The following is a 16,928-nucleotide window of genomic DNA, read 5'->3' on the forward strand; positions in this document are numbered from 1 at the left end:
GTGGTTGAGACTCCCTGCCTCCAGTGCAGAGGATGCAGGTTTGATACTTGGCTGGGGACTAAGGTCCCACGGGCTATGTGATGTGGCCAAAAAAAATTTTATTTTAAAAAGAAAGAAAACGAGGTAAATTGGATGCCCATCATTACAGGATCAATTACAGAGGAATGATTATTTGAAGTACTATGCAGCCAAGTGAACCATGGTGAAGAAATGTCACATTAAATGGAATTTATGATATCGTCTTGGGTGGAAATGGGAGCTTTAAAATCAGGATGGATGAATAGCTAGGTATTGTTCTTTTTTTTTTTATTGGAGTATAATTGCTTTACAATGTTGTGTTGGCTTCTGCTGTACAACAAAGTGAATCAGCGATACGTCTACATATGTCCCCTCCTTCTTGGAATGCCTGCTCACCCCCCACCCTGGCCCACCCTCCCTCTAGATCACCACAGAGAACCGAGCTGAGCTCCCTGTGCTATACAGCAGCAGCTAGGTATTATTTATGCTCAAAATGTACTGTATGGGTAAACATATATCATAACTTCTATCAATCACCATATTTCCAGCACTACTCCCATATTTTATACTAACTCACACAGTCCTTACGGCAACCCTATGGGGTGGATGGTATTTCTTCCATCATATGACAGACGAGAAAAGTGAGGCACACCGTATTTGATAAACATCCCCAGGACCGCAACACCAGTAAGTGGCCAGGGAACATTCAAGCCCAGAACCTACTACCACTGTTGTAACTGCCCAGGGGGCCAGGAGAGAAGCGTCTGGAAGGTTTACCCTCAAATGCCAACCCTGAATATCCATGAGAAGGGCTGATGCTGGAGCTGAAGCTGCAGTACTTTGCCCACCTGATGTGAAGAGCCGACTTGTTGGAAAAGACCCCAATGCTGGGAAAGATTGAAGTCAGGAGGAGAAGGGGACGACAGAGGACGAGATGGTTAGATGGCATCACCGACTCAATGGACATGAGTTTGAGTAAACTCCAGGAGACAGTGAAGGACAGGGAAGCCTGGCGTGCTGCAGTCCATGGAGCCACTAAGACTCAGACACGACTGAACAAGAATAGGGGAAAACTGTTGAATTTTCTCTTTTTTTCCTACTCTTTTCTCATCTGTACTTGCTAGTTTTCTGATTTTTTTTTTTAAACTTTAAGTTAAAAATAGTACAGGCTCATTCTCTCCAGCCATCTCACCCTCCCTAAACCCAGAGAGTTCTAGGGCTGTATAGACAGTCCCTGTCCCCACACTAATCGACTGATGGCTTATTTGCAAAGAGCCCCAGCCCAGCCCCCACCCTGGTTGCCCTGACCCACCTTCCCTGGGGGGCAGCCGCCCAGCGTCCTCCCAGGAGCTGGCAGCCTGTGTGTGTTGATGACAATTTTTGAGTCTCCTCCAGAACAAATCCAGAGCAGGCATTTCTCACTGTCAGGCGCGGGCATGTGTGTAATTTCTCAAGTCCCCCTTTGTACTGACTGACCAAAGCTAAAGTGATTTTTTTTTGGACACTGAGGTCAATTTGTCACAGTGATGCATTGATGTGATGGTTGTCTTCATAAAACCAGTTCCCAAATGTAGTCTGGGCGGAAGCGTTCATGCTTTTTCCAGCCGTAATCTTTTAACCTCTTTGGGGGAATAGCTCGTGCCCACTCTGTGCGGCCTGCCGGTGGCTTCCGGTCAGAAGCCACCAGGCTGGGGCCTGGACCTGAACTGAAGGCGTGGACGCTGGATGCTGACCTGTGGTCCCGCTCCGGGCCCGCCCCGCCGGGCCCGCGGCTCTGCTGAGCAGCGCCTCCCGTCTCAGGTTCGTCTGGGAGAAAGACGGCGGCGCGCTGAGCACGGACGGCAACCCCCGCGTCCGCCTGGACAGGAACGGCTCCCTGCACATCTCGCAGACCTGGTCCGGGGACATCGGCACCTACACCTGCCGGGTGCTCTCGGCCGGCGGCAACGACTCCCGCGGCGCGCACCTGCGCGTGAGGTGAGGGCGGCCCACCCAGCACCCCCGGCCTCTCCCGGCCCAGGGGGACCCCGTCCAGGGCGGGGGTGGCGGCCGTGGCCGGGCGGGCTCCAAAGCCGGCGCTCAGCCTCCGGGTAGACGGCCCGAGGGCTTGGCTGGGGGCCGAGCGCCGGACGTCAGGCCCCTGACTCGAGACCCCCGGGGGGCCCACGGCGTCTGTCTCCTCCAGGCAGCTGCCCCACGCCCCCGAGCACCCCGTGGCGACCCTCAGCACCTCGGAGAGGAGGGCCATCAACCTGACGTGGGGCAAGCCCTTCGACGGCAACAGCCCGCTGATCCGCTACGTCCTGGAGATGTCGGAGAACAGTAAGGGTCCGCGCCCACCCCCCGCACCCAGCGCAGGCAGGGCGGCCCGCTTCCCCGTGCGGAGCCGGCGTCCGCCTCCCCGCGAGCTGTGAGCAGGGAGTGGGGTGAGGCACTTGCTAGACGCGGAGCCCGGCACCCAGAAGTCCCCCAGACCCCGGGCATTAGTTTTCTTCTTATTTCTCCTTATGCTCCACCCCCAAGCTGTGAGCTCCCAAATTAGCAGGCATCACTTGAAAGGTGTTTTAAGTACAAAAGTTTGCTCATCAGTTTGAGGGGGAAATAAAGGATTGAAAAGCCAAATGCATCTCAGTTCCCATGAGCCCAGCTCCGTCCCCAGTCAGTATCCTCCAACCCTGGGACACGCAGGCTAAGAGGACCCAGAAAAGTGACATGGCCAGTCTCTACTGGACCAAGCTGGGCGGAAGGTATTAAGTATGAGGCTGGAGTGCTGCGGGGAGTGCAGGAGGGAGCATGTCCCCCAAGGTGCCCACCGCTGCCTCCACCCTCTGTCCCGGCAGATGCCCCCTGGACGGTGCTCCTGGCCAGCGTGGACCCTGAAGCTACTTCCGTGATGGTCAAGGGCTTGGTCCCTGCACGATCCTACCAGTTCCGTCTTTGCGCTGTCAATGACGTGGGGAAGGGACAGTTCAGCAAGGACACGGAGAGGTGAGGGGTGCAGGGTGGGCATCGGGGGCTCCAATGGAGGGCGGGGGCCGGGTGGGGCCACCTGCTGCCAAAACCACTGTGGCGTGGGGCCCCGGCTGCCGGGCGTGTCCTGATGGCTCCTCTCAGACCCCTTGAGGCCTCAGTTTGTGCATCTGCAGGATGGGGGTAACTGTTCTGACACCGGTCTCACAGGGAGGCAGAATAAACTCAGGCGTACGAGTGAAGGGCTGTGAGCAGTGCCTGGCAAGGGATAAGCACTAATCCGGTTGAGCTATGTGTCTCTCTGTGAGCTGCACAAGTTCCAACACTCACCCCATTCTGCTCCACATCCCCATCGCTAAGTGTGAGTGAAGTTCCAGAGTCACCGAGGACCTCCTGGGATCTCCGTGTGCAATGCTTGCATGGCTCAGACCCCATGAAGCCTTCAACAAGCCTTTTTTAAAAAATGACAACAATTGAACAGCAGCATAGTTCATCCACTCTAATACCTACTTATATATAGGAGGCACATTCTACCCACCTAGATCCCCGTAGGGCAAGCAGCATCCCCTAGTGAGAAAGGAGACATCCGGTCAGAATGACAGTGACCCCCAGTCCCATGCCCCAAAGCTGTGTGCTTTGCTCTCTTTTTAAAAATGTTTATATTTTTGCAGATAGATTGAGATATCATGGGCATGAAACACGTTATAAGTTTGAGACGTGCAGTGTGGTTTGAACACTCCTTATGGCAAAATGGTTACCCCTGTGGTGTTAGCTGACACCCCCATCCCGTCACATAATTACCGTTTCTTTTTCGTCATGAGAACATTTAAAATCCCCTCTCTTAGCAACCTCCAAGGGTGTAATGCAGTGTCATTAGCTGTAATCACCAGGCGTGCATTCTTTCCCCAGAACTGGTTACTCTTACCTCTGCAAGTTTACACCTTCTGAACAGCATCTCCCCCTTCCCTCAACCCCCAGCCCCTGTTAATCACTGCTCTCCTGTTTCTCTGAGCTTGGCTCGTTCAGACTGCACGCAGCAGTGAGGTCACGCAGCAGTGAGGTCACGCAGCACTTGTCTTTCTCTGCTGACTGCCTTCATTGAGCACACTGTCCTCTGGCCCATCCGTATTGTTGCAGATGGCAGAGTTTCTTTCTCACGGCTGGAAAATACTTCATTGCGTAGCTGTGTTACATCTTCCTTAACCATTTGTTCCTCGATGGGCATTTCAGTTGGTTTCATCTCTTGGTTGCTGTCAACAGCGCTGCAGTGGATACAGGGGTGCAGATGCACTTTTGAGATCCTCTGGATAGCTGGATTGTAGTACTGCTTCTAATTTGGGGCAGAAGGAACCTCTGTGCTGTTTTCCATAGTCTCTAGACCAATTTATCTTCCCACCAGCTTAAAGGGTTCCTTTTAGCCACATCCTTGCTAACATTTGTTATCTCTTGTCTTTTGGATAATAGCCACTCTGTTGGGTATAAGGTGATACCTCACTGTAGTTTTGATTTGCATTTCCCTGTTTATTTGTGATGTTGAGCATGCTTCCATGGACCTATTGGTCATTCATTTGTCTTTTTTGGAAAAAAATGTGCAGCCCATTTGTGCATTTTTTTTCTATCGGATGTTTAGTGTTTGGCTACTGAGTGTAGGAGTTCTTTATATATTTTGGATATTAGCCCCTTATCAGATACATGGTTTGCAAATATGTTCTCATTCTGTAGGTTGCCTTTTCGTCTTGTTGTTTCTTTTGCTGTGTAGATGTTTTTTAGTTTGATATAGTCCTGCTTATGTTTTTGTTCTGTTACTTGTGTTTTTGATACCATATCCAGGAAATTGCTGCCAAGACCAATGCCAAGGAGCTTTCCCCCTATGTTTTAGTCTAGGAGTTTTATAGTTTCAGGTCTTAAGTTTGTCTTTAATCCATTTCAAGTTAAAAAAATTTTTTTGTGAGTGGTGTAAGATAGGGGTCCAGTTACCTTCTTCTGCATGTGGTTTTCCAATTTTCCCAATATCATTTATTGAAGAGACTGTCCTTTCCCCATTGAGAAGAGTTCATATTGTTAAAATGTCCATATCACCCTAGGCCATCTATTGAGCCAATGCCATCCCTATCACAATTCCAATGGCATTTTTCACAGAAACAGAAAAAACGATCCTGAAATTTGTATAGAGCCACAAAAAAACCCTGAATACCCAAAACAATCCTTGGAACAAAGCAGAGAGCCAGAGGCATCATACTTCTTGATTCCAAACTATACTACAAAGCTATAGTCACCGAAACAGTATGCCAGTCTTCTAAAACTAGACACATAGGGCATTCCCTGAGTGGTTAGGACTCAGCACTTTCACTGCCACGGACTGGGTTCAATCCCTGTTCAGGGAACTAACATGCTACAAGCCGGGCGGCACATCCACACACAAAAAAAAATAGACATACAGGTCAATGGAGCAGAATTGAGAGCCCAGAAATCAGCAGTCATAATATTTGCTAAGGGAGCCACGCGTGCACTTTGCTCTTAGATGTGTAGCCAGGTTAAATCGGTCATTGTGGTCTCCCTACAGCTCCCGTGAGCTTGAGGCCTTCTGGCTTTTATGAGCACGATGCCGTTGAGGTGTGACCCTCTAGCAGGAGGAAAAAGTGGCAGATAACAGCCTGGCATGGAGAATTTAGGCATTCACCGTTTTTGTTTTGTTTTGTTGCAATTATTCTTTTTATTTTCTTGCTACAGCAGGCCTTAGTTGTGGCCCTGGGATCTCTCCTTTCCGTCCTCAGGCTCCTCTCTAGTTGCCCCAAGGCACATGGGATCCTAGTTCCCTGACCGGGGATCGAACCTGTATCCCCTGCATTGGAAAGTAGATTCATAACCTGAACCACCAGAGAGGGCCCTCACTCACTGTTCATTGAGCATCTACTCTGGGCCAGGCCACGTTTGGACCATGAGAGGTGGTGCAGAGAACAAAGTAAACAGAGACCCCACCTTTCAGAGCTACAAACTCCCGATAACAGGAAGCCCCGAAGTGTAGAGAAACCATCCTGTAACTTCTCCAGTCATTCAGGCTTCCCTTAGTAACACTGATTCATCTTCCTACTGAATCTGCATCCTAACGGCCCCTGAGTCACACGGAAAAAGCTTACATTACCCTCACTCCGGGCTGCACAAAGACGTAGGAGGGTGCGGTACATTTTAGAAACGCTATCCCACCAGGGAACAAAAACATAAAGAGGGGAAGGCATCATCAGCAATAATTCACTCTTGCTGTTTGTGGACGCCTGTCAGTTATGTGGAAAATGCACGGAGGTGGAACGCTGCATTACCGGGTCATGCCAGAGAAAGAAATATAGTAGCCCCCGGCTTCAGGGTGCAGGGTCGGAGGAGGGCTCAAACTTTCACCCCGCCCGGCCTGCTGCGTCCCAGTCAGGGCCCAGCTGGTTAGTAAAGGAAGCCTGTTTCGAGTCCACCACCAGCTGGTAATGGGGAAGTGAGTGTTTTAAACGCTTCTGCTTCTAAAATTTTCGAACACTCATGACCTCCACCAGCCTTGACGGCAGCTTCTTGGACAAATAGGAAACCCAGGCCTGTATCCCTCGACCCCCAGCAAATACTTTCCAGGGACTTCCCTGGTGGCTCAGTGATAAAGAACCCGCCTGCCAATGCAGGAGACACAGGTTCAATCCCTGGGTCGGGAAGATCCCCTGGAGGAGGAAATGGCAACCCACTCCCAGATTCTTGCCTGGAGAACCCCGTGGAGCCTGGCAGGCTATGTTCCATGGGATCGTGAAGGGTCTGCCGTGACTTAGCGACTGAACGACAATCTGCCAACAAGGAGTGTTTTGAAAAGACATTGCGTCATGCAAGCTTCAACCACTTTATAAGGCAGACAAATGGAGCTTTATTATACAGCTTTTTCAGATAAAGAAGCAAGCTCGGAGAGGTTAAGTGACTTACCCAAAGGCACACAGCAATTGCATAGGGTCTGCAGGGACAGAGTAGGGCTGGGGCCTCATCCTCTCCCTTTAAACTTCTGTGTTTGCCGTCAGACAAGGAGTGAAAAGACCTGTCTGTCCTTGGTATTTTCCAGGGTCTCCCTTCCTGAAGAGCCGCCCACAGCCCCTCCACAGAACGTCATCGCCAGTGGCCGGACCAACCAGTCCATCATGATCCAGTGGCAGCCGCCTCCTGAGAGCCACCAGAATGGTGTCCTCAAGGGCTACATCATCAGGTAGGCGTCCATCCCAGGGACAGCAGGGAAGAGAAGGGGCCACCCAGACTCAAGGAGACAGAGGTGGGGAGGGTCGGGAGTGGGTTGGAAAATAGAGCAGGTTCGTGGCAGGTCCTTCTCTATCTTAACAAGGACCAGACAAGAAATGCCTACCCTCTGCTAGGAAGGATTGAGGCTAGACATCCAGAAGAACTTCCAGCAGTGAGGGCCTTGGAAACCAATAGGAATGGTGAGAGAGGAGATACAGTGAAGTCTCCTTAAGGCTGTATGGATGGGCAAGTCTGTCAGACATCAGTAACTCTCCGAGGCCAGGTTTCCCCAGTGGGCAAACTACTTGGCCAAGAAAGGTTAAAAAGTGGAAATCTGGGGACTTCCGTGGCGGTCCAGTGGTTAAGACTCTGTGCTTCTACTGCAGGGGCCGTGGGTTTGATCCCTGGTCAGGGAATTAAGATCCAACATACTGCATGGCACGGCCAAAAAAATAGTGGAATTCCTTTCTTTGGTCTTTTCAGCAAAATGAAGCCCAGTTTTATAGCCTTTTATTTTTCAGTTTGACTGTGGACACTTTGAAAAAGTGAAGGTATTAGTCGCTCAGTTGCGTCCAGCTCTGCAAATCCATGGACTGTAGGCCACCAGGCTCCTTATTGGTAACCTAAAAGCGTATTATTAAGTTGTAACTAAAATTTGGTATTCAGAAAATTTTAGCCTGTTATTTGAAACTACTGAGAACTCTCATCAATATCCTGAACTCTGGCTGGTTGCACAATGCTAGGCAACTTCCTATGTCTCTTTCCTAAACACTCACAGCATTGATAACCCCTAATTTTGGAAGAAGTTATTACTGGTTTGGCTATTCTGTTATCAGTTATTATTAGTTTGGCTATTCCATAATCAGTTAACTGTGTTGTGGGTTTTCTGGTGACTCTAAAGGGCAGCAGTTCTCAGTGTGGTCCCTGGACCAGCAGTGTCAGTATCACTTGAGAACTAGATAGGAATGAAAATTCTCAGGTCCCACCCCTGAACTACTGAGTGGAGAACTTTGGGGTAAGCCCAGCAAGCTGTGTTTTGACAAGCTTTTCAGGGGTCCTTAATGCACACGAAGGCTTTGAGAACCACTGATGCGGGGTTTCGCGATGAATCAAAATAATTTGGGGCCTCGAATTCCCTGATAATTAGAATCGAAAGTATGTGTGCACTGTGGTTCTCCTGTGAGCTATCCATCCTCCAAAATGCGCCTGTTCAGATCCCATTTCTTTATTACCCTGTGTTCTTTTTCCCAGTGGAGGGTGGAACTTGGTAGAGCAGGTAGCCTCAGGCCTTTTTGTCTCCACCAAAGTGAGTGGCTGTCAAAAGCAGGAGCCATTCTCCTAGAGCAAGAAGGAAAATCTGCCCAAGGTTTGGACACCACTGTCCCATCAATGACCTCTCAAAGCTGAGACCAGTGAGATCGTCCCAGGAGCTCTCAGCGTCCTCCTCCCCCATCAAAAACAATAGTCCAGACACATCCCCTAGACCTGTGTTATCCAGCAGGGTAGCCTCTGGTCACTTGCAACTATTTAAATTAATAAAAAGAAATTAAATGACAAATGTAATTCCTCAGTTACACTTAAGCACATCTCAGGTGCCCAGCAGCTACCCGATTGGACAGCACGGATGTGGACCATTTCCGCCATCACAGACAGCTTCCTGGACACGGGACCACGCAGGCTGAGTCTCATCCTTGGCATCCTGGCTTTCTCCCCTCAGGTACTGCCTGGCCGGGCTTCCTGTCGGGTACCAGTATAAGAACATCACGGATGCCGACGTCAACAACCTGCTGCTCGAGGACCTCATCATCTGGACCAACTACGAGATCGAGGTGGCCGCCTACAACAGCGCCGGGCTGGGCGTCTACAGCAGCAGAGTCAGCGAGTGGACGCTGCAGGGGGGTGAGTGGGGACAGAGCCCGCTGCCCCTCCTGTACTGGGACCCTGTGTTCGCCCAGTCCTGACATGGGCTTCCCCGGCGGCTCAGACGGTACAGAGTCTGCCTGCAGGGCAGGAGGTCTGGGTTTGATCCCTGGGTTGGGAAGATCCCCTGGAGAAGGAAATGGCTACCCACTAGACTATCACTGTCTGGGGAAATCCCATGGACAGAGGAGCCTGGAGGGCTACAGTCCGAGGAGTCACAAAGATTCGGACAGGACTGAGCGACTGAGCAGCAGCACCACCAGTCCTGACTGCCTCTACTACGTTGCCTGTTTTATCCAACCCCAGGCTATTGCACCAGAGAAGGCAATGGCAACCCACTCCAGTGTTCTTGACTGCAGAATCCCAGGGATGGGGGAGCCTGGTGGGCTGCCGTCTGTGGGGTCGCACAGAGTCGGACACGACTGAAGCGACTTAGCAGCAGCAGCAGCAGGCTGTTGCACGCTGTGCCCAGTTACCCTGTAGGGCGGGAGGATGGAGGAGAAGATGAAGAGGTTGGAAGGCAGAGGCTTTGGGGGCACAGGGACCTTCTTCAAAGTTTCCCATTAACTGGATCATGAAACAGCTTACATTTAGCGTTGTACCTAAAAACCACCCTGAGCATTTTCCGATTCATCACTTGTATTTATGGGCATCCTGTGAAATGGGCCAGACCGGTTTTATTAAACCCAAACTAATCTACAGAAGCTTCCCAGGTGGCTCAGTGGTAAAGAATCCACCTGCTAAGCAGGAGACGCTGTTTCGATCCCTGGGTTGGGAAGATCCCCTGGAGAAGGGAATGACAACCCACTCCAGTTTTCTTGCCTGGAGAATCCCATGGACAGAGGAGCCTGGCGGGCTACAGTCCATGGGTCACAAAGAGTCAGACTCGACTTAGCAAATAAGCACACAGGCAGTCTACAGCAAGAGAGCATCTCAAGTCTCCATGGCGGGGTGGGAGCGGTGTCAAGTTGTGTCTGCAGACCTCGTGTGTTTCCTGTGCTTCCCTGGGCCAGACAGACAGACAGACGGTGGCCCCTCCACCCACACCCCCACCTCTCTGCTCTCCCCCAGTCCCCACAGTCCCTCCAGGCAACGTGCACGCCGAAGCCACCAACTCCACGACCATCCGCTTCACCTGGAATGCCCCCAGCCCCCAGTTCATCAACGGCATCAACCAGGGCTACAAGGTACGTGAGGTCTTCCCCGGTCCTGGATGGAAGCCTGTAAGGAGAACGCAGGCTGGAGAGGAGGGAAGCTGGCCAGGGAGGGTGCAGGAGGACATCCCCGCTGTTTCTGAAATCACTGGTTCAGGCCAAACAGAGGACATGTGCGTGATCAGGGCAGAATGCCTCCGGCCGTCCCCAAGTCCACGTCCAGGCCCAGGCAGCACAGACCTTGACCTGTCTGTGACCAGGTGCAATAGCGCAGTCTCAGTGAGACTGGGTTAGAAACAAAACCAAGTTTGTTACAGGCTCGGGCCCTCCACAGAGCCATGGCCCCATCAGAAAAATCTAAAACGCGCTTCTTACCCCTGAGCCGTGAGCTAAGGGGAGCGTTCAAGTCCTTGGACCGTACTTGACCCCGCCTCGTGTGTTTAAGGGCTGGACGAGGACTCAGAGCCTGGATTAGAGTCCTGGCTCTGCCTCTCACTGGCTCCCTGGACGGGTGCGATAGTCCGTCTGAGCACCCTTCCTTCAGTAAATATTTACTGAGCCCGACTCTATGCACATCTAGCTGCTGGGAAAGCAAGATACATCCTGTTCCCTCATTTGTGCATGAAAATGATGCTAATTTTTATTCTTTGGGGTTATGTGGGGATTAAATGAGGATATTTGTAATTTTTTGAGCTGAATGGCAAACACCTAACAAGCTTTAGGGAAACGCTAGAAATAGGAGTGGAGGTGGACTTGCTGCTTGGACTGTCCTCACGCAGTACCACGGTCTGGGCGGCTTAAACGCCAGAACTGTATCCCCTGAAAGTTCTGGAAGCCAGAAGTCTGAGGTCCCGGTGTCCTCAGGGTTGGTTCTGTCTGAGGCTTCTCTCCTTGGTATGCAGACGACCGCCTTCTCTGTGTCCTCACGCAGGCAGTCAGCACAGGGGCTGGGGGGTGGTGACACGTGTCACCAGGAAGCCGGCCGTGAAGGGGAGAGAACTTCGGGCTCTGGCTTGGAGTCCAGGGATCTGGCAACCTGGCGGTGACCGCAGACACTTCCAGAACATTCTCAAACCACCCATGTGCAACAACCAAGAGTGTTTCTAGGACCTGCAGTCTCAGCCTTTATTGCTTCAAGTTCAAGGTGGCTGGATAGGAAGAGACTGAGATTAAATCACTGAGAGAGTTTTTCTGCTGGTAAACAAAGGAGGGGTGCTTCCCAGGTGGCTCAGTGGTAAAGAACCCGCCTGCGGTTCAGGAGACACGAGACGCAGGTTCCGTCTCTGGGTTGGGAAGATCCCCTGGAGGAGGGCATGGCGACCCACTCCAGGATTCTTACCTGGAGAATCCCACGGACAGAGGAGCCTGGCGGGCTGCAGTCCATGGGGTCGCAGAGTCGGACACGACTGAAGCCACTTGGCACGGCACGGCACAAAGGAGGGAGGGTCTGGGTTGGGACACACTCCAGCCGGGGCATCTTCCTCCCGGGAGGGCGCATCACTGAGGCCGAGCCGGCCTTCCTGGGCCAAGGCTGCAGCTTTCTCCAGCAGTGCTGGCTGGCTGGAGAAACCTCTTAATTGGGACCCTGGGGGGCGGCAGGGGAGGGAAGGGGGAGGCGCGAATCGTGCAGAGGAGCTGAGCTGGGAACAATTAGCTTCTTGTTGCCGACTCTAAGTTTCCTTCCACCCTGGGGAGCCCTGGGCTGCAAACTTCTAAGGCAAATGGCTCCCAGAGAGCCAAGGAGACCAGCTCAGTGGCCGGGACAGTTAGTGCAGGAGACCCATCATGTGCCAGAGCCAGAGGAGGCCACGGAAGCCCACATGATTCCCAGGTCTGGGCGGTGCCCAGCACCCACTCCCTGCTCCATGAAAGTCAGCGGGAAGGAACGGTCCAAATAGCTGGAGCATAGAAACAGGTGAGGAAGACTCACTCATGCTTAAACAGGGCGCCTTCTAGCGCCAGGCAGTATGGGCTTCTCTCCCATACTTGTCTGGGGCAAGGTACACAAGAGCCGTAAGAGGGAAGGCTTGTTAACATCACCCGCATTGTGTTTCTTTATTTTCATTATTATTTTCTGGCCGTGCAGCATGTGGGATCTTAGTTCCCTGACCAGGGATCGAACCCACACCCCCCGCAGTGGAAGTACAGACTTGACCCCTGGATCACCAGGAAAGTCCCTCATTTTATTTTCTTTTAAACACTGATTTGTGCCGGGTCTTGGTTGCAGCGTATGGGAGCTAGTTCCCTGACCAGCTCCCTGCACTGGGAGCTCACAGTCTCAGCCACTGGACCACCAGGGACGTTCCCATCACCCTATGTTGTAGAGGCATGAGGACAGGTAATTTGTTCAAAGTAACCGCAAAGCTCAGATTCAGACTCCAGAGCCTGCACCTTGCCTTGCATTAAAGATAAACTGCCATGTGATTTAATTGTCAAATAATGACTATAACTGGTTTCTTCCTAAGTACAGACGGACACAGGTGGGAATTTTGCTTCAGTGTCACAGGGAGGAGAAAAAGCAGTGTTTGTGTCTTCCATCCTTCAGTGAGAAGGGACCTTTTTTCCCCTTTGAATTGTGAAAAAATTTCAAGCATCTACAAAATTAGAGAGGAGATACTAGATTAGATAAAACCATAATGCACCCTGGCTTCAACAGTTACCAACACATGGCCCAGCGTGTTCCCTCTCCTTTTTTCTTATTTATTTATTTGGCTGCGTGAGGCCTTAGTTCCCCGACCAGGGATGGAACCCACATCCCCTGCGTTGGAAGATGGATTCTTAACCACTGGACCACCAGGGAAGCTCTGTTCCCTCTATTTTCCAGCCTCTGCCCTAGAATATTTTTAAGACAATCCCAGGTATTGTATCCTTTCATCCATTCATATTCCCACAGAGAAACAATATAAAGTCTCTACTTCAAACCTCACCACAGTAACCACATTCTCATTATGGTGGCTTCAAGTATCAATGGTCCCCTTAATAGCATCAGATACCCAGTCAGCCTTCAAATCTCCTGGTCTCCGAATCATTTCCTTTACTGGTTGGTTTATTTGCCTCAGGATCCAAAGGAAAGCCACACAGCTGCAGTTGGTTGGAGTTTTCTAGGTTTCAGTTGATCCACGGGTTCTCTGTCCCCCTCTTTCTTTTTAGTTTATTTTATAGAGAAATTTAAGTCATTTATCCTATAGAATTTTCCACAGCCTGGCTGGATCGGCTGATTGCATCCCTGTGGGGTCATTTAATTTATTCCTCGGAACACTGTATTTGCAGTAAATTGGAATTTAGAATGAGAGGTTTGATCAGATTCAGGCTTGAATATTTTTTTTCAAAATATTACTTCCTAGATGGTGCTGTGCATTTTCATCAGACGGCAAAGCATCTGACTGTCTCTCTTACTAGGATGTAGTGGCCACTGATGGTCCTTGTGTGGTCCGTTATCTCAGTAGGGGTTGCAAAAGGAGGAGACGTGAATGTTATAATTTTGTCTCGATTTATGAGCTGAAATACTTTGCCTTCCCGAAAAAAAAAGAATTTTTCCATTAACAGCTTTTTGGTTACCTGAAGTTTTAGTTCATCTAGGAAAAGCATGGTAAGTGCTCAAGTCTTTTCCATAAGTTAACAGTTTTCAGAGGAATGAACTGGTTCCTCAGCATCTTCTAAGGTGATAGATGAGTTTGGATGGGGGCAGAAGGAGACATCTGCGTTGTTGTTAGTATTATTATGTCCTTAGGGATTTTTAATACATCGGTTATGTTTCAAGCCACTGCTGTTATTGCTTTTATTGATGCCAGACTGGCCCATGACCTGCCTCTTCGAGTCAGTGAGGCCTTCTGATGTGGGCCCAGGAGTCCTTTTTTCCTTTCGCCTGTGCTGTTTTCGCTGCTGCACGCAGGCTTCTCAATGTAGTGGCTTCTCTTGCTGTGGGGCACAGGCTCCAGGTACCCAGGCTTCAGGAGTCAGCAGCACACGGGTTCAGTAATTGTGGCGACAGGCTCAGTTGATCCGAGGCATGTGGAATCTTCCCGAACCAAGGATCGAACCTGCGTCCCCTGCGTTGGCAGGCAGATTCTTAACCACTGGACCACCAGGGAAATCCCAGCCCCAGGAATCTTTGATAGCTTCCTTGCTCTCTGCTCTGACAGGATGGCCCAAACTATCTCCTTCTCCTGCAGCATGCCTGGGATCAGCCACGTCTTCAGGGAGCCCTTGTTTCTCTTAAATGATAGTTAGATACCAGAATCTGGGCAATGAGGGTGCTCCTGGTTCTAGCATTGATTGTTGTTTTGAAGCTCTGTGAATGGACAACTCAAAGATACTGTTTTAAAAGATAAAATATATACTCATACTTCCAATTCAATTTTAGGACTTTCAGATTTCTTTTAAAATAATCTCATGGGTCTTTTCTCTCTCTTTTCTCCATACTAAAAATCCAATCCTTTTTACACCAAAGAATCACTGACCTACTTGATCCCATAAACACCCACAACAGTTTCAGGACAGCAATACAGCACTGTGGTTACTGAAATAGTTAGAGCTGATCTGTTGGTCTTGCTGTTTTTAGGGTGTATCACAGCAGGATATACTCCCCTACCCCTTTCTGTGCTGCAAAGTCTTTGAAAGGGTTTCTTTCTGATTTTTGCTACAACTCGATATACTGTGAAGTTCATGTATTTCATTTTGGTTTTGATTTTTAGGGATTGACTTTTTAATTTAATTTTGTTCTGTTATTATGTGGCATATTTACATGGTTCCAAGGTTAAATCTACAAAGAAAAGTTAACTCTGAGAAAATCAGCCTGAATTTTGGTTCTCTTCCTTCCCAATAGAATTCATTTCTTTTTGAGTGTTGGTTTGGTTTGATTTTCCCCTACATTTCTTTAACATAAACAAATACATGCATACATAAATGTGTCTCCTCACCTTAGATGAATGACAGTGTACAATACATACTTTATTCATCTTGCTGTTATTTTCACTATATCCTGGAGATCACTCTGTAGGAGTATATAGAGGTACTTCATGTTCCTTTTTAAAAAATCTGCATTCTATTCCATTATGTGGATCTCACATTGTTTAGTCAACCAGCTCCCTAGTGAAGACATTTTGGTTGTTTCCTGTCTTTTCCTGTAACAAACATTTCTACGGTGAATAGTTTTATGCTTACATCTTTTCATATTTTCACATATAACTTTGGAATAGATTCTTAGAAATAAGATTGCTAAGTCAAAAGGCAGATATATATAATTTTGGTGCTATTGCCAAATTGCCCCATTTTTTTCATTTTTTATTTTAATTTTCAACCAGAAATATATTTACCGAATTCAAAACCCAACAAACATAAAAAAGGTAAACTTAGAGCAGAAATCTTCCATCCCACCGCCTCCCACCCCAGCCCCTCATCTGCCTGGTTCTTTCCTGCTGCTGCTGCTATAAGTCACTTCAGTCGTGTCCAACTCTGTGTGACCCCATAGACGGCAGCCCACCAGGCTCCCCCGTCCCTGGGATTCTCCAGGCAAGAACACTGGAGTGGGGTGCCATTTCCTTCTCCAATGTGTGAAAGTGAAAAGTGAAAGTGAAGTCGCTCAGTCATGTCAGACTCTTTGCGACCCCATGGACTGCAGCCTACGAGGCTCCTCCGTCCATGGGATTTTCTAGGCAAGAGTACTGGAGTGGCTTGCCATTGCCTTCTCTGGGTTCTTTCCTACCCAACCTCAAAATTCTCCCCACTCCAGGGAATCACTGTTGTTAATGTCTTACATATCCTTCCAGGATGTTTTATACAAATCTTTGCAAATCCAAAGAGATAGAAAAATAGAGAAGCAGAGGGAGAGGAAGAGAATTCCCCCTTCTTTTTTTAACTCGAGTATCTAGCAGGCCAGACGTACTATCCTGGACTCTCGAGTCTGTAATGTACTGCCTCCATCGGAAACAAGGCACATCAGTTCAGCCCTTTTCTCTGCAACCATCAGGGTGGACCAGAGTGTCTCCTGTAATCCTGAGGCTCAGAGAGGTTGACGGAGTTTCCCAGTAAATGACAGAGTTGAGCTTTAGTTTCCCCATGGCAGGTGGGAGCTCAGTTTCCTGACCAGGGCTCGAACCCATGTCCCCTGCATGGAAGACAGTCTTAACCCTTGGGCCAGGGCGGTCCCTTGGTTTTGGTTTTGTAACAACCCTGGACAGTGACTCCCCTCGCATCCTCACTGCGATGGTGACGCGGGACTCGTCGGTGATGGACTGAACCGGCTGCCAGGCCCAGTGCGTGTGCATGGAGCACAGACTCCACCATGGCTGCCCAGAGCCCAGCCCCTCTGAGGGCACTGGAAGGCCCTGAGACGATTCTGTTGTCTTGCTGGCCCCGAGGGAGCCCTGCAGCTCTCAGGTGCAGCCGCGGAAGGACAGGCGGCCGCGTTCCGCAGCCGCCTCCGCCACCCGGGTCTCCGGCCTGGCAGTGCGCATGCGCCGGGCGTGACTCCGCCGCGCCAGGCTGCCGTCGCCCTGCGCAGGCCTGTGTCATTTCTGAAGACAGTTCCCAGTGATATTGTTTCCAGGCACTTGTCAGGATGTACTTTGTCCTTATTTTTTTTTTTAATGGTAGTGATCATAATTGGTCTAAACC

At 50.0% G+C, this 16,928-nt stretch overlaps 1 protein-coding gene across 2 annotated transcripts in view; it reads left to right on the forward strand.

Annotated features, from left to right (window-relative positions):
* The window catches only part of SDK2 (sidekick cell adhesion molecule 2), a 256,319-nt gene that overhangs the window by 184,476 nt on the left and 54,915 nt on the right, over positions 1–16,928 (forward strand). For both annotated transcript variants that reach the window (XM_055408686.2, XM_055408687.2), the window contains exons 13-18: positions 1,819–1,995; positions 2,204–2,340; positions 2,859–3,006; positions 7,070–7,210; positions 8,957–9,138; positions 10,231–10,346. In XM_055408686.2, coding sequence (XP_055264661.2) covers positions 1,819–1,995; positions 2,204–2,340; positions 2,859–3,006; positions 7,070–7,210; positions 8,957–9,138; positions 10,231–10,346 — 901 coding nt within the window. The remainder of the gene's footprint in view (positions 1–1,818; positions 1,996–2,203; positions 2,341–2,858; positions 3,007–7,069; positions 7,211–8,956; positions 9,139–10,230; positions 10,347–16,928) is intronic.

This window comes from Moschus berezovskii, chromosome 20 (genome assembly GCF_049115385.1).
Source record: "Moschus berezovskii isolate FMDL1 chromosome 20, NW_MosBer_1.0, whole genome shotgun sequence".
NCBI lineage: Eukaryota > Metazoa > Chordata > Mammalia > Artiodactyla > Moschidae > Moschus > Moschus berezovskii.